We start from the raw sequence: 22,828 nt of genomic DNA, 5'->3' as shown, positions 1-22,828 counted from the left end.
CAAAATAGATTTTATCTTTCTGAAAAACAAAATGCTTTTAACCAGTGAATACTGTTATCATTTTATGATCTATGTAAGATGTACCTTTAGTTTTATGACAGATTCATATAAAACTCATGGTGTAGCTGTTTATTGGTATACAGGGTATATGTTATGGTATAAAACCACCAATTCATAGCCCCATTGCTATCTATGTTAAATTCTGCAATTTCATGCATAAATGGCTACTTTGTCTTAAGTTCAAATAAAGTGGCAGTTATTTCATGTCAAAACTGTACCTTATCCCAACTTGTTCTGCAAAAATCAACATACCTTTAATCGCATATTAGAGCGTACTTGTTCCCTGAAGTTTGATAGTACAAAAACAGGAACTTTTGATCTGAACAACAGGTCAAAAGTACCCTTCTATCAAAATTTCAAATACTTCTTTATTATTCAGATAAATCTTTTAACACTGAGGTTTCTACAGTGATCATTTGATACCACAACTAACCAAATATACCAGCTATTGACAAAGATACAGCTATGCTTAGGAACTATTTGGTTTAAATTATATATATAATGTAATACTTTCTTGTATGTTCTTTCTGACCAGGTCTGAATTATTGGTTTTAATTGCGTTTAATATTGTAGACACTCTACTACCACAAAAAACTGGGCATTCTGCATAAGGTTTTAATACAGGACAACTTTACAGCCATGACTGGCACTCCAGGGTAAGCTTTATTGTAAAATTGAAAGTAAGGAGATGTGGTATGATTTCCAATGAGACAACTATCAATCAAAGCTCAAACGAAGTGGATTCAAGCAATTATAGGCAACAGTACTCTTTTTAAAAATGAAATCAAAACCCCTTCTGTATAGTCAGCTATAATACTAACAGCAACATTTATAACAAAACAAATATGGCAGACATCACACTTGACATAAATGTAGCAGCATATCTAAACATACATAAAAAAAAGACACTAAGTAAAGATCTTAAAGTACTTGCAGTTACTGTCAGCTAGTTCAAAGTCAATGACAACTAATAAACAAATCATGATCTAAGACTTAACTGGATTACTGATTTTATTGATATTTATACCAATAAAAACAATATTCAAAGATTAAATTAGTGTTGAATTGGTACCTTTTAATAGAATAACATTTTTTGTTTACCCAGATCATACATGTACATACTTTTTATTGTTGTGAATTCCTGTAAATGCTTATTATTATCGCTTTTTTTCAGCATTTCCATATTTGAAATGAGGAATATGAGATACATTTGTATCTCTAACAAAAATATAAGACAATGATACCATAAGAACAATTTGCTACACATCATGCACATAAAACATTACAATGAAATATTTATGCATGTTGCTAAAAATGTTTGAAAATTGCTTTGTTGATGAATATACAGTTGTCATGGTTGTGTAAGCCTGTTAAATATAGCTTTCAATATTTCTTTTCCTTTTACTAGATTTGATCCACATCAGAATATGAGAAAAGTACAACCAGTTAATCAGTTTTCAGATATGGGTAGGTCATTATGATATATTCCATACTTATTTATTGAAAATATACTCTAAACTTTATTAAAATAGATGAGCATTATTAAAATATATGAGCATGGAATATTTCTTTAATTGTTGAATTTAAAAAGATATTTTTGTTTATTGTCAGACTTAGTACTTGATCAATCACAGACTTTTGTTTTAGCTTAGTAATTTCCCTTTCACAGTTTCTTTCTTCAGAGAAACTGCTTTGCCTATTTCAGTTGAACTTGACAGGAACTTTAAATGTCCTTATTATGGTGTGTATAATATGAAAAATATCGCAACATAAGGAAATCTTTCTTCATACTAATCATACTGATTGCCTTATTTTAAAACCTTTTCTGACATGTCTGAAACTACAAATTACGATTTGTTTTCAAACCCTACAGCCATACTAAATTGATGATTAAGTGAAGCCTACAAATAGTCCTCATTTAAAAGTTACCAAGATGGCATTTGTGGTCTTTTTTAAACATTCCTCATTTGATCGTGTTGATTCTTATTGAACAAATTAAATGGTTTCATTTAATTTACTGAGATTATGATTAAACACTTTTAAGAATTTTTTTTCGGTTAACAGAACTCATTTAAGAATATGAACTGATCTGTTCCATGTATTGTTACAAATTCCTTGCCCCTGATTAGCTTGAATGCCTTAATTTATAAAAGAAAAAAAATAGTATTGGAAAACATGTCAGTTGGTTCAAATTATTTTCTTAATGCCTGTTCTGCAACTTCAAGGCTAAGGAGTTTGTAAATGTACCATTACTATATTGCTTGAAATCTGTGAATGGTAATTGTGATTCAATTCATTTAATGCTGTTATAATTATACCATTTTAGAATACCCCGAAATGACTGTTTTGAGCAAAGGAGAATTAATTTTCTTGACAAGCAAGCCTGTTGAAGATGTTTTAGGTAGACCTGTTGAAAATTTATTGACCAGCAGTATCCATGTTGATAAGGTATGTATCATACTGTCCTCAGTTACAACTTATTTTTATGCCCCTTTTATGGGCGTATGTTTTCTAGTCTGTGCATGCCCTCACTTTTCAGTTTTGCCTGTCTGTTCGTTCGTCCGTTCTTACGTCCATCCATCTGATTGTTTTTTCGTCTGTCCATCCCTTCTTCTGCAGGTTAAAGTTTTTGGTCAAGGTAGTTTTTGATGAAGTTGAAGTCAACTCAACTTGAAACATAGTACACATGTTTCCTATGATATGATCTTTCTAATTTCATTGCCACATTAGATTTTTTACCCCAATGTCACGGTCCACTGAACATAGAAACATAGTGTGAGTGGGGCATCTGTATACTGTGGACATATTCTTGTTTGATCTTACATTGACACTCATTGAAAAAGACATACATTTTATGCCCAATTTATGGGCATTATGTTTTCTGGTCTGTGCGTCCTTTTGTTTGTCCGTTTGTTCGTTCGTTCGTCCGTCCCGCTTCAGGTTAAAGTTTTTGGTCGAGTTAGTTTTTGATGAAGTTGAAGTTCAATCAACTCAAACTTAGTACACGTGTTCCCTATGATATGATCTTTCTAATTTTAATTCCTAATTTCTAATTTTAATGATTTTCCCCCATTTTCACAGTCCACTGAACATAGAAAATGATAGTCCGGATGGGTCATCTGTGTACTGGGGACACATTTTTGTTAAATTGTATTATGATATCATTGATAAATAAAACCACTACAAATTTTTATACCATTGGAACTTACAGATGTCCAGTAGACACAAAGATTCCGTCCACAGCCAGATGTAAAAGTATCTAGAAGATAACATATGGCTGTGAAAAAATAGACTATACAATATGGAAAGCTCTAAGATTGCTCAAAGTCTGAAATTTTTTGGATAACTTTAACATCAATTACAATAACAGATTTATAGACACTGTCCCTTTGAATATATACTTATTTTATTGAGTTGTGTCCCTTTAACTTACTGTCATTCATCTCAAATCCTCGATAGTATTTTGTCCCAATAGCTTTCATATTTAGTAAGATGTTTGATAATTTATTAGTAATTGATTAGATTAATTTTACATTCTTAAATATACTTTGCAGTATTGACGATACATTTAGCAATGTCAAAAAACAGTCTTATAACAGAACCTTTTCATAATTTTAGTAGTTTGTGAAGGGCTATTTTTAAAATGTAAAGATAATTTGTTAAATTTGATGCAACATTATAATTTTTATGTATTATTTGCTTGTTGCATAAATATGTTTTCACTGCAGTACCAGAGAAAGAAGCCAATTGTTGATATAGATAAAGAGAAAGAGGAAATAGAGAACAATATCATTTGTATCAAGAATGAACCAGCTGAAGGTATTTTAATATAATTATAACATAACTCTTTAAATACTTGTTAAATGTTACAGCAACTTCAATAACCAACTGGTGTTATTGAATTTATTAAGGTTCAAAGCTGAACTTTTTTTATATCCCTCTTTATCATAGTATGTTTTCCATTCTGTGCATTTGTCGGTTAGTCTGTGCTTTCCATATCAGGTGAAAATTTTGTGTTTTCAACTAATTTACAAGAACAGTAAAAATGCCCAGTATTTTTTTATGGCCCTGCAACAAAGTTGTTGGTGCCATATACATTTACCCTAGCTTGTCTGTAATTTTGAAATTCTGTAATTCAGATATTCCGTAATTCAGTCCTTCCGCAACAAACCATTATACAGATTTTTTTTCTTAACACCTATAGATATTGGGCTGATTTTTAGTATGTGAGTTAACCATGACAATTTACAGATCAAGTTTAAGTTTCATTCTGCTCCGCTAATTTTTGCCGAAATTACAGGCTTTGGACTTTGATAAATTGTTGAAAATCAGAGTTTATATACAGACTTTTTTTCTAAACGCTTTCAGATATTGGGCTAATTTTTGGTATGTGAGTTACTCATAATGAGTTACAGATCAAGTTTAAGTTTCATTCCGCTTCTCTAATTTTGCCAAAATTAAGGGTTTACAACTTTGAAAATTGTTGAAAATCACAGTTAATTATACCAAGGAGGTTATATGAAAAGGAGAGTGAACACTCTGCTTGATACAAAATTATCATCCCCAGGATAGCAATTCGATCAGAGAAAAATGATAAAATTATAAAGAAACCGACATGTTTATCACCCACTTGACATGGCCCTCTGATGTACCAGGCTGTTACCGCAAGCAGTTTGGGCTATTAGATAAATCGCATATGTCACATGGTTGTTATAAGTGACTGGGTCATTAAAGTTCAGGTGTAATTTTGGTAACAATACAGTGTATAGGTGTTTATGATATGGATAAGATTTGACGTGCAATTTCAAAATCACTCGTCTGTCTACGGTGAAAAAAGTTAAGGAAATGACAAAGTTATGAGGGTTTAAAAGAAAGTAAGTGTGCCATTTTTATTCGACACAACATTGCTTTAAACAAAGATATTTGCTTCACCTTTCAATTTCTGTTGATGAGAATTGGCCGGTAATAAACATAGAAAATATACGAATATACATAGTACTTTATTTACGGTGACTGGTAACGACCGGAAGGAATATTTGCAACTGAAACATAGAGAAATTTATCAGAAACAACGTAAAAGTAACTTTCTGTTGATATTAACATTGACGGGAATGAGACGGATATTCGTTTCATTTTTATTGGTAATAAGTTTACTTATCACAAAAAATCTTTTTATGCCCCACCTACGATAGTAGAGGGGCATTATGTTTTCTGGTCTGTGCCTCCGTTCGTCCGTGCGTCCGTCCGTTTGCTTCAGGTTAAAGTTTTTGGTCAAGGTAGTTTTTGTAGAAGTTGAAGTCCAATCAACTTGAAACTTAGTACACATGTTCCCCATGATATGATCTTTCCAATTTTAATGCCAAATTATAGTTTTGACCCTAATTTCATGGTCCACTGAACATAGAAAATGATAGTGCGAAGTTCAGGTTAAAGTTTTTGGTCAAGGTAGTTTTTGATGAAGTTAAAGTTACATCAACTTGGAACTTAGTACACATGTTCCCTATGATATGATCTTTCTAATTATAATTTCAAATTATAATTTTGACCCCAATTTCACGGTCCACTGAACATAGAAAATGATAGTGCGAGTGGGGCATCCATGTACTATGGACACATTCTTGTTTTGTATATATATCTGGTCAGTTTATGACACCTTAGGTGTTTCCTTTCTTACTTGGGTATGTAATTAGGACAAAATATCCCTCTGTGACAGAGCCGATCTCAACTAATTAACACCCACTTACAGAAAAGTCGGTAACATTTTATGTGTAATTGTCGTCTTTCGTCCTCTCTCCTTCTCATATTCTCATATAACCTCCTTGATTATACAGACTTTTTTTTTATACGCCTCCAGATTTTGAGCTGATTTTTGATGTGTGAGACTACCATCATGTTTGTGTCTGCATGTGTTATTGAAATTGTAGATTTTTCAACTTTTTCTGACGGTGCCATTCGTGTTGCTTTGACACCAGGGCTTCCAAAAAATATTTGAGCCAGCCGGACATTTCATATCTGATTCCGATTTTAATCCCTTAAGATTTAGTCACAAAAGGCAATTATGGTAATCAGATGGCCATTCCAATGATCAGTGTTTTCCCTAGGCTGTTCATGCATAGCGGTACCGCTACGCATAAAATTTCGGCCGCCATGCATTTATCATACCCGCTATGCATCCCGCTATGTGTGAAATTTTTATTATCTTATAATATGAAGTGACAATTGACAAAACTCTACAGGTGTTTCAAACTCACTGGACTGATAATTGATCATAATTAGACGCAACGCTGTGATTTTACAACCACGTTGATTAGATAGAACAACATTCAAGACTTCGATTGCATAATAGAAATCGGGAGTTCAAATTGTTTTAATGATAAATATTATAGCCTGATACAGCTTCCAAATATCCTTCCATGAAAAAATAAAAAGTAAACCTTTTGCAGTATAAATTTAACGTTTTGAAATCAAAAGTCTGACATCGAAATATTTATATCAAACGCAGTTGATTAGTTGTAACAGAGAATGCACATCATTGGGTTGAAACATGATGTAACTTTGACCTCCGTAGCAGAGTTCAAAAAAATTTATGGGTCACTGAATATTCACAATTCAGATCGTTTTTGTTTTGTTTTGATGTTTTTATTTTTGAAACTGATCTTTCAAACTAGTTTTAATCCAGAAGAAAGTAAAAACATTGCTTGACTGTACCTTAAGTTGAATATCTATATCCAAATTAAATTAATTAAAACTGTAATCCATGATCACAAATTGAAGCTTTGTTTACAATTGTTGAAAGCCATGTGCTTTTTGGCGGGAAAATTCGGGAAACCCCTTATTTAAAACAGGAAACAGTTACATTTCATTGTTATTTATAGACAGTAGGAATTTCATTTTGGAAATCATTTTGATTAACTGCTAAGATTTATTCATGAAAAATTAATAATTTCTTGGGGTGAAACTGATAATACTTTTTTTTATTAAAATAATTTACATCTAGGGGTATGGAAAGGGGGGCTGGTTTTTTTTGGTTTTTTTTCAATAATATTACAAATATATATAAAGTTCACCAGTCTGAAAATACATGGTTAAATGGATTTTAATTCTGAAAAAGTCATGTTTATTTAATTCCTTTATTATTTCCATCATAATCAGAAACAAGCTACATGTAAGAGGTATTTCAAACATATATTTTTGGCTTTTATATAAGAACATTCAAGACTATTAATATGTATGTGCCTGTAGTAAAACAAACCTGGTAGAGCCTAAAAAAAATTCTACAGGGCCCTTGAAAAAACTTTTGGATCCAGGCTGGCCTTGAGAGAAAATGTTAAGTATTGTTCCTGACTGTATTGCAGATTTATGTGAAGTTTTTAAACTGACATGCACAATTCATTTCACAAGTGTAATAAAAATAATTCTAGAAAACAATGCTGCGCATCGCGTTGCAAATTCATCTTAGACCCACCATGCATCAAGAATTTTCTAGGGAAGACACTGAATGATTGACATTACATTAAAAAAAAACGATTTTAAACTTTACTTTGATATGATATGAATTTGATGTTCGGATGTAACTGTTAAATTGGCAGTGCATCATTCAAAGTGTGGACATCAGCGTGCTCATATCTGTTTTCACATTGTTCTAACCGGATGTTGACTTGACAATGGTAAAGCATGGACCATAAACGGATACGTGAAATCCGTGTACGTTCACAAAGCATGACTGAGTGAAGAAGCTCTTTCCACGTTATTTCTTTAACAAAATACTTGAAATGAACGTTAGATACAGGAATCAAATAATTTTAGCATTTTTGAAGAAATGTAGGATGCATAATTAAATTTCCCACCTGTGCACATGCGCATACATGTTCTAGTTCATACGACGTAGTTCTGACGATTTTTCATTTAAAACCATTTTAAATTTTTCATCAAATCATATTGAGAAACTAATTTCTAATAATTTTAATCTTTTGGACTAAATCAATTTAAAACAAACCGCTGAAAAGTAAGAAAAAAAATTGTGAATAAACCGATCAATTTATACGATGTCCGGTACTGAACATAGTTCACCTGTCACCTGAACAGGTAGATTTCAGCTGTCCAACTGTCACGGAATAGAAGTTCAGCTAAATTAGCCTTGATTAAAATTAGAAAGTATTGAAGTAGGTGTTGTTTTGATAGTAATTAATCATCATGTCACATTTATGACCGGAAATGTGTTGATGTTAAAGGCAAATTTGGTTGGGCCAAAAAGATTGTGAATTATGTGAAAAAGACCGAAAAAGCCTTGAAAATTAAAAAGTATATGACCGTTTCATGCTTTGCCCAGTCGGACTTTTACTGGACATTATACAAATGACCGGAATATATGACAGTTTTGGAAGCCCTGTTTGACACATCTTGTTGAAAGTAAATTTCAGAAGAAAGACATAGTGAAGCTGTGACTTTGATGGAGAGTTGTCTCATTGGCACTCATACCACATCTCCTTATAAATATATATTAAGTATTGAGAATGAAATATTGTATTGATTGATTGATGAAATTTTAAAGAAGAAAATGGAAGCATGTCTGTTCAAGATTTACTTATAAATTCTACTGGCAAAATCAACCAACCAACATTTTTGTTATTTTCTTTATTTGAATTTTCACTGACATGACTGATATTGTGTACAATTACTTTTTAAATAATATGAAATATGAATTTATAGGGTCTCCAATGGTAACAGGATGTTTTATGGAGATAGTAAACATTCTAGAAATACTTCCAGATAAGGCATTAACAGAAATTGCTGAATTTTATCTACTGAAATTGAACCTGAGGTAAATATATGATATCTAATTCAATGTCTTGAATTTTTGAAATGCCATTTTGTATATAAACCATCAGGAAATATCATTCAATAATTTAAAAACAATAATATTTTTTTTATTTCCCTATTTTGGAAAAAAGAAATTCAGCTCCAAACAAGACTTTTACAGGCAACAGACATACTTCATTACAGGTATTTTAGTTAAATTTTGGATAAAGATTACTATTTTTTAGTCCTTGCATACTGGAGTTTATTGTTGACAGAAATTTTTTGACAATTCAATAAAACCTTCCCGTACAGAAATTGCTAACACAAGCACATAAGTTTCACATGTGAAGCACATGAGATGCAAGTAAGAATTGTATGCAAATCAGGTTGCTCATATCTATATTGTGCTATTTGAAGAAAGGCATTGTTGAAATCTGATAAAACCAGTGTGGCTGTGGTTAATTATTTGTAAGTTATCATTTCTATTTCATTATTTTCATTTTTGTGTCAGATTTTGAAATATATTACAATTTTAAGTCCTTTATGGGAATATATATACAGTATATACAGGTTGCTTCAAAATAAGTACTACATGTATAAAGATTTTTCCTTTTAAACTTTTTGAAATACAGTACTTATTAATCAAAGACATTCATTGTGTACTAAACTTGCAAGTCCCTCTATTAGTTTTATAATGTAATGTTATGTTTTTAGTCATGATCATGATTATTGTTTGAATAATTTTTTTTTTTTTTTTTTTTTTTTTATGAAAATCATAATTAACCCTTTCGCCGACGAGTCCCGGTTTACCGGGATTCACGCTTCAGACAGCTGACGATGAGTCCCGTTTTACCGGGATCGGAATACCTCTTTTATGTTTCCCGCTCAAACAGTGCAAACGTTGGTTATCTTTCTTTGATGGATAACCCGGATGAAAGTGTAAACATGCCGGTTCCGTTTGTTGAAAACCGTGTCAAAATCAGAGGAAATTTACGGAATTTACGAGAATTTGAAATGAGGGAACATTTTTTTTGAAAGAATATGGAAGAATTGAAGCCAAACTAGTATACTTTTTTGACATAAAATGTCGTTTTATGTACAAAACAGTTGGAATGGACATCGATCAGTGTGAGGAATTTGTACAGCCTCATAAAATTTTTCAAAATTTTGCCGTTTTGGGTTAAAAAATTACGATTTGGGGTGAAAGAGTCGAATTTTGAGAATTTCACCTTGATAATGACGAAAATTTGAAAATTATGATATTTAATGAAGAAAAAATTGTCAAAACATGAACAAAACTGTGAACATGGTCTTAGTGAATAAAATAAATACACAAATAACTATAAACAAGTTTTTATTGACATTTATTATGAATATTTCCAACTTGAGTAATAGTAGCCAGGGACGCCATCGTCTCAGAGTAGCTTCTGTCTGGGCAGCAATCGGTGAAAGGGTTAACTGACAATAATTAAAGAATAACTCTTTTAACATGATGTATCAGTTATTTTATTTTCAATTGAATTATTTAAGATTTTCATTTAAATTTGAAAAATATTCCTTTTTTAAAGCAGCCATTTTGTTTTGGTCAACTATAATATTCACGTGTGCAACATGTTAGCAACTGCTCATATGAGCAATCTAATAAAATGCACATGTGAAACAAGAGCTCATATGAGCAGTTGCACATGAGGTTTTTAACATGCAAATTAGGTTAGTTTCATATGTGCAATTTTTTTGCTCACAAAATGCTCACCTAATTTGCATGTTAAAAAACTCGTGTGCAATCATGTTAGTTTCTAACGTGAGCATCTTGTGTGCAACATGTTAGCACTTTTTGGTAAGGGTTCTGCTGAGCCAATAAAGTAGATTACAACTTAACAGGTGGACTTGAATAGGTCCATGTTTGTTATTTATTTTCAATTAGTATCTATGTATGTAAACTTGTATTAAGAGAACTATTGCTAGTGTTGTATGCAGTAAATCTCTTGATTTAGTGTCCAATATCCAAGCTTAAGCAGCCATAGGGAAAGGCTATAGATTTCTACAAAATTCTATATGCTCAGAATTGACACAACAAAGTTGTATGTAGTGCTAAGTGATATCAAAGGTCTTCTTTGACATGAAGAGTAATACGTCATCATGATTGAAGTACAGTAAAACCTGTATAAACCGGCCGGCTACGGGACTTTGAAAAAGAGTCGGTTTGGACAGTGAGCCGGTTTATTCAGGTTTCCGTTTTGACCGGAAGTTAATGACTTGTGAAGTCCGATATTTTGCATGTAAACGTTCTCTCTGTCAGATTGTAAATTATATCTGATAAATTAAAATACTTTCACTTCGTTTTTCATTGTTTTGCTTTTGCATCATAATACTCGCGTTGTTTGGATTGTGAGACGAGAATTTCGATTTTCTTCCATGATCGTTAATTTGAAACGTTTGAATTCCATGGCCGATTAAAAAGCCAGAATATTATCAAACATAATTTCATCACTATCGAAACGTTGTCGTACAGTGTACAATATCAATTGATTGTTGCCATCCGGGTGTTTTTCATTATCAAGGTCATGTGTTTAGGGGTTCACAACAGGGAACCCAGGATTTCGAAATCACGATGTAAATTTCTTACTCCGCGATTTTTTAAATTTGTTCATCCTAGTTACAACGTAAGTTCAATCAGAGATATATTCGATGTGTCTTTTCGTTTAATTGACACGTTTATAATGTTTTAATTAATAATACAGCTCACTCCTGTACGATTGTCAGTTCACAGTTTAACACCTGACTAATTGATTATCCTGAAAAGCCATATTGTATAAATAGATATGTTTTGATCGATTTTTAGTGGAAGAAGACGTCAAGTCTTCTGAAGACTTAAGGGGCTGACCATTGGCATTGAGTCTCCGTATGCCGCATTCATTTCGTGTATTACAATTTCAAAACAACTTAGATTCCTGACACCGATTTTTACACATGATTAGGCATCTGAATCATTTAATTTGTAAATTATGATTGTAAAACAATCACTATCGTAAATATGACCCTTTTATTTATGTAAATTATTAGATTTCATCTCATCCACATGTACGTTATTTGTTTACTTGTAACAGGATGTTTTAACTGTAGATATTTGTATTACGCATGCATGAATTTGGTATCGGGACAACTCGCCCTGTTTACAAGTTCGCCCTTGAAGTTACGAATTTGCAATCCTGCAGACAAGAAGATTTTGTTTTTATATAAATAAAAAGGATATATAAAGTGTTGTCTTTATTCATGGTTTTCCTTTGTCATGTGAATTAGATGCCCTTCGTAACATACATGTGAACCTCCCGTTTAGGAGAAAAAACTCCCGTGTATGAAATTTTTCAGACGCCATATTTGATCATTTCTTACTACTGTACGGGTGTAATTGACACCTGTGTTAAATTTTACCTGAACATCAAAGAAGATGTATAATTATATGGCTTCACTTGACAGCTTGGGTGTCAAACATACTGGTAATCAACGATGTTTACCTCCGGCTAACTGCCGTTGTGTTATCAAAACGATGTGTATTGGGAATATTGAAATACTTTTTTGTTACTTCCCTTTGTTTTATCCTGTTTTCAGTTATTTTGCTTTTAAAAATGTAAATTGTAAAAAGACTATAAATGATTAATATTTTAATCAAATAATCATAAAAGAATGTTGATTAAAGGAATTTAAATGATTTTGGACAAATAAAAAAATTAAAATTTATAAATTATTTTAGCAATCTAGACCTCCTTTCAAGGATTAAATTGAAGTTTATATCATAATTTTGTTTACCACAGAATGTTTTTCTAATTAATTTACGATGTTGCAAATATACATGTGGAGCTTATTTCTTTCTTATTTGTCTATACATTTACAAATGATAAGGAGATGAAGACATGAACAAAAATATATACAGATAAGATATATAAATATAATGATTCATTTGCTAGCAGTGAACAATCATTTGTCAAAAACAAAACAAAACAAAACAAGAAACAGATTCTTCTTATTATTTTATTTTATTCAAATAGAGAGGCAATAATGGAACTATAAAGATTACAATTTGATGGAAATTTGAAGAAAAAACACAATTTCTACATCATTTGGTTACATTTATGACAAAATTTATGTCGATAAAAAAACATGATGTTTTGACCATTCAGTACTTAACCCTTTCCTCCATAATGACGCTTTTTGACGCCACCCCCTTTACTCCATAATGACGCCTTTTGACGCCTGTGTAGTACCTCAGTTGAAACACTTTGACTACAAAGTGTCTGCAGTAGACTCAATAAAATTTGTATCCAATATGAAAAGGAATATCATAGGAATATTCTACTTAAATTTATTTAATGAAATATTTGTTTTTTGCAATGCATTTTAATACTTTAAAGCCTATTTTCAGCATTTTATTGAAAAATTCTATTTTGTGTTCATTTTTTATAGTGGGTTGTGATGATCTTCCAGTTAGGTTACCCTCATTTGGAGTGTTGTTCCCAACCTGTTAAAGGTCCATCTTTGTGCATAATTCAAAATTGGAAATTTCAACAAGCATCTAATATTCTTAATCTGGAAAATAAACCCTGGTCTGCTAGCTTCATGTATATTTTTTCTACCGATTTAATATATAACTAGAATCATGCAAACAGACTTAAGGAAAAGGCATGTAAGTTCATCATACAAATATGACACTTTTTCTAGACAATCCAGATCTTGCAAAATACGTCGCTAAAAATTGTAACCTTTAAAATTGTTGTGCAGTAAAAACCCATATGGGAACTTTCAAAAGTTGGCAGGTATGTAACAAGTCTTACTATTTTTATGCTCCATTTACATGTATGGGCAATATGTTTTCTAGTCTGTCCGTCCGTCCTGCTTCTGGTTATAAAGTTTATGGTCGAGGTAGTTTTTGATGAAGTTGAAATCCAATCAACTTGAAACTTAGTACACATGTGTTCCTCTTGATATGATCTTCTTAATTACTGCCAAATTAAAGATTTTACCTAATTTTCATAGTCAACTGAACATAGAAAATGATTGTACGGATGGGAAATCCATGTACTTATGACCTTTTCTTGTTTGAAGAAAAAAAATACATTTTAACGATATGGAACAAAGCAGCCTGGGTAAGTGGGGCTGCTTTTATGGTAATTCAAGTTACCTTTTATTCACCTTCTTCCACTTCAGAGCTATCAGCTCTTTGATTAAATTAATTGGACAAACCGGTTTTGACAGGTCATAATTAATGTAATTAAGAGTATTGGGACTGCATAATTAGACCGGAATTCGGAATACACAGGGTCCGGTTTACAAAGGGTATTTTAACAAACACTTTGAAGGGGAAAAAATGGGACTATCATTTTCGGCCGGAATGGACAGAAAACTGGTTTATTCAGGGTCCGGTTTAATCAGGTTTGACTGTAATTACTGTTTGAAGATTTATAAAACAGGCTTTGATAAAACAATGGTCTGGATCTGAGAGTTAATATGGGATTACTTGTGTTATGGTGTTCTGTAATAATTATAAGCTTGAGTTTATGATTAAGGAATGTAGACATGAACTTTAATTGTTTTCATTAATTATCTTTCAGACTGCAGGAAAACAGACAGTCAACTGTTATCATGTTAGATGCATTTGGATCAATGGAAACAAATATAAGTAGAGAGATCATTGCCAACATGATTTTCCTCCAACCTAATCCAGATCCTGACCTTATTGTCCAGTACATGATACATATTGTCAGTTCTCATCAGCCACCACATCCAGTAAGTTGAAATGATATGAAAAATATTTATTTAAATTTCAATTGCTAACTCAGGGTTCTCACTAAGGCGAGTCCACGAGTCCTGGACTCATCAAAATCTGTCTGGACTCACCATTTTTAAAACTGATGAGTCCACAGATGCATCAAGATTGAAAAATTTTGTATAAACTGAACACAGTTAAACACAAATATCATCATTTTATAGCAAAAGTTTAAAAGGGATCTGAATTTAATGGCATTTAATTGCTCTGTTAGTAAATGGAGACTAAAATATTACATTATATTGCAATAAAATGTTTTCTTCTTGCTGTTAGACTCATCATGGCTAAAAATGAAGAGTCCCTGGACTTGCCTTCAAAAATCCTTAGCGGGAACCCTGAGTGAGGCTTAGTAACTTGAACTTATGTCAATTGGCAACTCCAATTAAAATGTGTGAGAGCCAAGTTATAATAAAAGTAATTAAGTGTGAATCTACTTGAACTTATATATATAAAAGATTGAGACTTTATTTTGTGATAAAATTCTGTGACCTTTGTATTTATCTTATTTTCATTAACTTTCCTGTCGATTTTGTCACTTTTTCCACTGAATTTAACTTCACACCAAAATTTTCAAATTGAAAGCTTTGCTTCCAAATGACAACAGTGAATAATTATATAAAATTGAGAATGGAAATGGGGAATGTGTCAAAGAGACAACAACCGGACCATACAGCACACAACAGCCAAAGGCCACCAATGGGTTTTCAATACAGCGAGAAACTCCAACATCTGGACTAGTCCTTCAGCTGGCCCTACACAAATATGTTCTAGTTCAATGAAAATGAACGTCACACTAACTTCTAAATTATACACAAGAAACTAAAATTAAAAATATGTTTACATAGGAAAAATAAGTTGATATCATGCAGCTGGTTTTTCACTGTATACTCTTTGGTCTGTTACTATACTTGCTATGTATCAAAATAATATTTGTTTAAATTTATTTCATACTCAAATTCAGGTTATTCTTCAAAGTATGGAAGATATTTGTTTTCACCCAGAAAAGTATCCAGCATCATTCTATGTTGGAAACTTATATGATAGAGTTATGTTAGCCATGGGAGCTGCTGCAAAGAAATTATATGATGGTGGTGAAAAAGAGAGAGCAATGAACATAACTTCCAGAGTACAGGTTTTATTAGGGATGCATGGTGAGAAATTTAAGTATTAATTGACAAATGGGGGGGGGGGGGGTATATTAATTTCCCATACCCATTCCTTCTTCCATTTTTCCTCATTTTCATGGTAGTGATTTGGCCATGCACCTTCAGTTATGTGACATGGTTAAAATGTTTTAGCTTATGTCATTTTGATTTATCACAATTGCACTTATGAAATTTTATGCAGGAGATATACTTTCTGTGTCAATTTATATTAAGTATGGACAATGCAAATGGAATTTGAATAGAAAACATGTTTCAATATTTATCATACCAGGTTGACAACAAAAACTGAAATTGACTTCTATTTTAGATGATTAAATTTTTCAATTTGTATTCTGATTTCTAAATGTTAGATCCCTGGTTGTACAGACAGAAACGATCAACACAGTCAGAAGTAGAACAAGAAGAATATGATAAGAAGCATGTGATTCTGTTGGAAACCCTTGGAAATGCTGCTATTGACCATTCCTATGAGTTTATTGTTTCTCATATCAATGCTACCAACTCACCATGGATCAAAAGAGCAGGTGTACATGCCCTCAGGAAATATGACACTGAAGTGGTAAAGATTTGTGCAGATTTATAAAAAAAAATATTCTTAATAGAAGTCTTCTTCTTTTAATATCACTTTTAAGTTGTGAAAATTTGTTTTAATGGGAAATATATATTGTATATAAAGTTGAAGACTTGGAACTTCTACGGTATTTTACACTTTTGTGTCTTTTTTTGGGAGACACTAGTTTAAATTTGTAGGTCTTCAGCTATGAATTAAATAATCTTTGGAAAACAAGATTATTCTCGTATTTTTATATATATATACATATATGATGCAATAAGAAATTTTGGAAGAAAAAAAAATATTTTACATGATCATTTACATTTAGAAATCCTTCCAAATTTTTGGTTTCTATTGTAGGCAGTTGAGGCAATATTCAAAGCAGCCATGAATGATGAGAATGAAGAAGTGAGATATGAAGCTAATCTAATCTATCAGGCTCATCAAAAGTCAGTTTATAATAGGTAAAACGTTATGGTGTATAGAAGTGATGCATTTCACATTGTATAATTTCTTACTTGTGAGTAAAAGAAATGAATTTTGAATGCACATAAAGTAGACAGCGGTTGGTTAACCAAACCATAGTTTATAATTCTAATAAAAAAATACCAAGAGGTCAACATACAGTGACCAATATTGACCAACCATGTCTGCAGTATGTCAAGATTTATATCCCATTAAAAAAAAAGTTAATTAATTTAAAACAGGCTATAAAATCTCTGCCATAGACATCAATTTTCCTTATTACATGTGTAACCATTGACAAGTATCCATACTTGGGACAGGCAAATAACTGAATCAAAATTAAACTTTGCTGATATTTGTATAAAACAAGTGTTTAATTGCAAATATAAAAAAGAAGATGTGGTATGATTGCCAATGAGAAAACTATCCAGAAAAGACCAAAATGACACAGACATTAACAACTATAGGTCACTGTACGGCCTTTAACAATGAGCAAAGTCCATACTGCATAGTGAGCTATAAAAGACCCCGATAAGACAATGTAAAACAATTCAAACGAGAAAACTAACGGCCTTATTTATGTAAAAAAATAACGAAAAACAAATATGTAACACATAAACAAACGACAACCACTGAATTACAGGCTCCTGACTTGGGACAGGCACATACATAAATAATGTGGCGGGGTTAAACATGTTAGCGGGATCCCAACCCTCCTCCTAGCCTGGGACAGTGGTATAACAGTACAACATAAAAAGAACTATAAAAATCAGTTGAGAAAGGCTTAACTCATCAGATGGACAAAAATACAAGTGGACGTGCAAAGTTTATATTCAGTTATCTTTATATACATGAACAGAAATACTCTGGAAAATAAGTTGGTTTACTGCATCTTTATGAATGAATATGACACCTTCAGTTATTATCACATCGGTTTTGAAAAGTTCAGTCCTATTTATATACATATGCATCATTATAAGTTTATCTCAAATATATCTGAAAAAGGGTAATTAAAATAAAACACATCTTCAATGAAAAAAGAACACTATGGAATAATTAAATAGTGAAGAGGAAATATAATAAAACATTTGAATACAAGTACATATATCTCTATAGTAATAATTGTAAATAAGCAATTTTATACAGATATTCTAGAATTCGAAATCCTGCCATGAATACCACCAGTGTATCTGAAGAGCAGACATTGGGACCTCACAGAAGACAAAAAAGGAGTTTCTTTGAAGGATTACAATTTAAGCTTCAGGCTCCATCAGTAGACTGGAGGAAAGTTCTTGGTTCCAGTAACCTTGGAGGGTCATTTGGATTCATTATGTCGAATTATCTAGCTTTGAAAATAGGTAAATAAATTGTTACCTTTTCATGTTTACAACTGAAATTATTTATGTGTTATCCTATTTCTTTTAAAAAAGCATTTTTTTTCCTTTACCAATTATTATAAAGAGCTTTTTGGAAAATATCAGGTGTTAAAAGCAAATTTTACTTTATACATTTATACTCCAAAGATTCTATGATTGAGTCACTTGTAGCAGCTTATTTCATGTTTAATTTTAATATCAATAGGATAATCCTCACATTTTTAGGCAACAAAAAAACAAGAGATACTATATATTAGCCTGGGGTCCTGGCTAATCTTGTCAGTATAGCCAGGCGTGTATCAATGTACTGCCTGTCAATGATTGGTTAATACTAATTTTGTCCTCAATGTTTGTTTTACATCTGTATCCAATCAATTCTTGTTTAACATCAATTAGTAAAAATTAGACTGTAATTTTTTTTCTTTATGAATTGATGTATAGTGTTATCATATCTAATTAGTAGTATGATGATAATTAGTAAGCAGAAAAGGGTTAATTCTTATCAGCAATCGCCTGGTGAGAAAGTTAAAAGTTTAAGATTTCACATGTCCAAGGTGTCAATTGGATTCCAATTGTACTGATTTACATCAAACATCAAAATTTATGCAAATATTTATTCAGCCTCACTTTAGATTCAGAGTCAACTGGCACTGAATCGATCACACGTTCCCCACCTGGCCCTTACGACGTGCAGCTAGATTGGGCCGGATCCCAGGCTATACTATATATTTGATACCAAGCATTATATTAATGAGCTATACTGTGTGACACATATTCTTCTTGTTTGTTGCACACATATATGCCATTCATATTTGTGCACTTATAATAAAATTGAGAATGAAAACAGGGAATATATCAGAGAGACAACTACCTGACCAAAGGGCAGATAGCAGCCAAAGGCCACCAATAAGAATGTTAATTGCATTTCATTCATGATATTTATTTCATATCAAAGCTTCTGGACATTTGGTGACAAGCTTCATAGTTGTACAATTTTGGACCCAATATTTCCTGTTTGATAGGTACATGTAAGTTCTGTCTATTGATTCATGAACAAGATTTTTTTCATTAAGGAAGAACATGCAATCACAAATTGTTGATAAATGAAATTTGTAATGATTTTATATCTTTCTTCACAGCTCCATTGTCAGGGTATGTTAAAGTTAATGTCCATGATGAAGCCTATGCCAGACTCCATTTAGGAATGATTGGAGTGAATGTGGATATATTACTTGCAAGAATCTGTTTCAAGGGGGAAACATCATACAATCTTAATATTCTACAGGTAGTTTTATATTCTTTTGAAAATGATATTTCAGAGTGAACTCATGAAAAGTTTGATAAAAAAAAAACAAAAAAAAGGATGTCATTAACCCTTTCACCAAAGAGTCCCTCTTTACCAGGATTCACGCTTCAGACAGCTGATGATGAGTCCCGTTTTACCGGGATGGGAAAACCTCTTTCATATTTCCCGCTCAAAACAGTGCAAACACGAGTTATCTTTCTTTTTTGAAAACCTGGATGAAAGTGTAATCATGGCGAATTTACGGAATTTACAAGAATTTGAAATGCGGGAACATTTTTTTAAAAAGAATATGGAAGAATTGAAGCCAAACTAGTATACTTTTTTGACAAAAAATGTCGTTTTATGTAGGAATTTGTACAGCCTTATTAAATTTTTTCCAAATTTTGCCGTTTTTAGTTTAAAAATCACGATTTTGGGTCAAAGAGCAGAATTTTGAGAATTTCGCTTAGATAATTATGACGAAAAATTTGAGAAATTTGAATAATTAATGAAGAAAAAGTTATCAAAACATCAACAAAACTGTGAACATGGTGTTAGTGAATGAACATGATGAAATAAAGACACAAATAACTACAAACAAGTTTTTATTGACATTTATTATGAAGATCTCCCACTTGAGTAGTAGTAGGGAAGCCATTGTCTCAGAGTAGCTTCTGTCTGGGCAGCTATTGGTAAAAGGGTTAAGGGTCAAAGACTTGAAAAGGAATGAACTGATGGAAGCTTAGAGGCTGAAGGATATGAATTTTGGTTGTGAAATTTTGTCTTTCTGTGCACGTGGGAAATGAGTTATAATGGTTGCAGAATGATTCAAAACCTTAAAATGTCTTTTGACATACTTTTTTCTCTCAAATTATCATGACATGTTTATATTTTAGGAAGGCGATTTTAAAGTTCTGTCCAAACTGGCAACAAGATTTGATCAAGTGATACCATCAATTCTAGGAGGTGTCAATGCAGGAATAAAAATGATTAAAGATTTGATAGAAGGAAAAATAAATTTGAATGATCTGGTATTAGCTTTTGTTGACTCATTAATGCAGCTTCCTAAAAAGGTATTTAAAGTAATAAGATTAGGACTCTTTAAGAATTGATTGATGAGTTGTTTCTCTAAAAGTTGTTGCAAAGGTTTTTTAAACGTTTAGACATTAAATTTTTTTAGAATATTCAATAATCCCATTCTGACTGAACACAGTAATATATTTATTGTATGTAGTCAAAATATTACACCCCTATTCAATAAGTTGATGCCAGATGGGAGAATTCTAGGTGACCATATTCAGATGCCCAAGTATACCCTGGGTTGTTTACAGCTAAATTAAAGTATGCATAAACTCATTCATGAATAAAACAAATAAATTAATTTACTCTCTCTACAAAGATGGTGTAAACTGGTTTGTGTCCATCCTTCTATCTGTATTTCAGTCTTTTTTATTGAATTTTGTTAATCTATTCTCTGGAACTACAAATTAGAGCTTGCTGAAACTTGATACCAATCTTTATTTGAGCATGTTCTACAGTGTAATGCTTTTCCAGATTCATTCCTTAACCATCTACTGTTTACCAATATATATATATATTTTCTTACTCATAATAGCAAAGTAACAAATTTTCATCACATTGTTCTCTGCAACTACAATCAGGACTTTCTGAAAATTTTGTTATCAATGTGGTAGCATGCTATACCATGTGATGCATTATCATATCCATTGCTTCATTTAGTTTCATATATATGTCTGATATTTTAAATTCATACTATTTTTAAACATACAAGGTAGCAGATTTAAGAAGTGTGTCCAAGAAAGCAATGAAAAGACTTGGTGATTATGATCCAAAAGAACTGCCATCTTTTCTAAAACCTGTAAAAAATTTAGTTGCCAGAGTGGAAAAATTTCTCAATAACTTGAAAACTGATGTTCGTGTATTTTTTAGTGTAAGTATAATTGAGAATTATATAATGATCTAGAATTTAATTTTAACTGAAGACATTCATGTTTCACTGCAACATCTCTTTAATTTTATACTTAACATGTTTTAGCTTTATAATTCTATAAATAATGCAAATGAAGTTAAACATGGTTGTAATTATCTTTTTCAAGAAACTGTTTCAGAGGTCAAGGTCAAAGTCAATAAAATATACTGAAATTTTTGCAAGAAAGTTGATACCAAAAGCTTAATCAAATACTACAAATTGGATTGTAACCTTACCTGAGAGCATTGTCACAAATTACTCAGATTCAGGTCATTATATCAAAGGTCAAGGTTAAAGTTACATAGCAGATGATTTCACTTTATATTGTTATGTCTAAAGTCAAGGTCAAATTTTCTACAAAAAAAGATAAAAATTTGTTTGTGAAAATAGTTTTAGGATGTTTTATATTGGACTACATGCAGCCTTACTTGATATGTTGTTACATTTGATAAAAGGAGGCAGATAAAGTAAAACTAATTGCCATTGAATAGCTGAATACTGCTGAAAGTGGTGTTCAACAACATTCAATCAATCGCTCTAGTTTACATTTCATTCAGTGTATTGACCTTGTGTTATTAAGGCTTGTGTGGTGATAGGTCCATCACCTTCTTTGTTTATCATCATGGCATTAATGCCTACCTCATGAAAGTATTGTTCAGGTTGTTCTGACAAATCATGACAGAACTGCTTATACACTTATCACAAGCAGCAATCACTTGATAGAATCTTTAAAAGATGTAACATTATACTTGCAGCAACTATATGAAACAGTCACCATAACAATTCCTGAGAATGCTAGAATTATTTTCAAGTCTTTAAAGGATATTGTTGATGGACTCAGGACAATCATTAAAGATCCTGTGTCATCTATAGCAAAAGTAGGAAAGGGAGCTGTACAGTAAGTAATTATGTTTTTTTATATGTATGTCAGTGGATACTTTATTAAGTCATACTATTGTCCACGGTGTTTATCATTTTCAAATGTTGTACAACAAAATCTTGTTTTTACTGAATCTCGTAAAATGTTCCCTAATCTTAGAATAGTATTTCACCTAAATGTCATATTTGCACAACCTAGATCGTGAAAAATAAATTGAGAAAACGTATTTGGGCTAAGCTCTACAATAACGAAAAATATAGAATGCAAAGAGTGAAAAAAAAACGGTTTGGTTTTTTCTTTTTTTCCCCCTTTTACAGTTATGATACGGGGGACAAGCATAGTGATTTAATTCAATTTATAAAGTTAATCTTTACAAACTAAATGTTTTTCATAAACATGAATTTTAATGTAAAAAATAACAAATTTTGAGCAG

General features: G+C 31.7%; 1 protein-coding gene across 1 annotated transcript; it reads left to right on the top strand.

The window, feature by feature from the left end:
• The first annotated feature begins 699 nt into the window (after window positions 1-699).
• On the top strand, window positions 700-21,509 carry LOC143057512 (uncharacterized). The gene is made up of 13 exons (XM_076230822.1): window positions 700-716; window positions 1,469-1,527; window positions 2,387-2,508; window positions 3,789-3,879; window positions 8,770-8,881; window positions 14,466-14,640; window positions 15,642-15,831; window positions 16,197-16,405; window positions 16,760-16,863; window positions 18,701-18,717; window positions 19,380-19,525; window positions 20,422-20,598; window positions 21,318-21,509. Exons 1-13 carry the CDS (start codon window positions 700-702, stop codon window positions 21,507-21,509), a joined length of 1,611 nt encoding a protein of 536 aa, XP_076086937.1.
• The last annotated feature ends 1,319 nt before the right edge of the window (window positions 21,510-22,828 follow it).

This window comes from Mytilus galloprovincialis, chromosome 13 (genome assembly GCF_965363235.1).
Source record: "Mytilus galloprovincialis chromosome 13, xbMytGall1.hap1.1, whole genome shotgun sequence".
Taxonomy (NCBI): Eukaryota; Metazoa; Mollusca; class Bivalvia; order Mytilida; family Mytilidae; genus Mytilus; species Mytilus galloprovincialis.
Note: the sequence above shows the minus strand (reverse complement) of the source record. Positions and strands in the feature narration are given on the sequence as shown.

Coding starts and splice junctions, on each gene's coding strand:
- LOC143057512 (XM_076230822.1), top strand. Junction 1,528..2,386: donor TAATCAGTTTTCAGATATGG/GTAGGTCATTAT, acceptor ATACCATTTTAG/AATACCCCGAAATGACTGTT. Junction 19,526..20,421: donor ACAATCTTAATATTCTACAG/GTAGTTTTATAT, acceptor TTTATATTTTAG/GAAGGCGATTTTAAAGTTCT.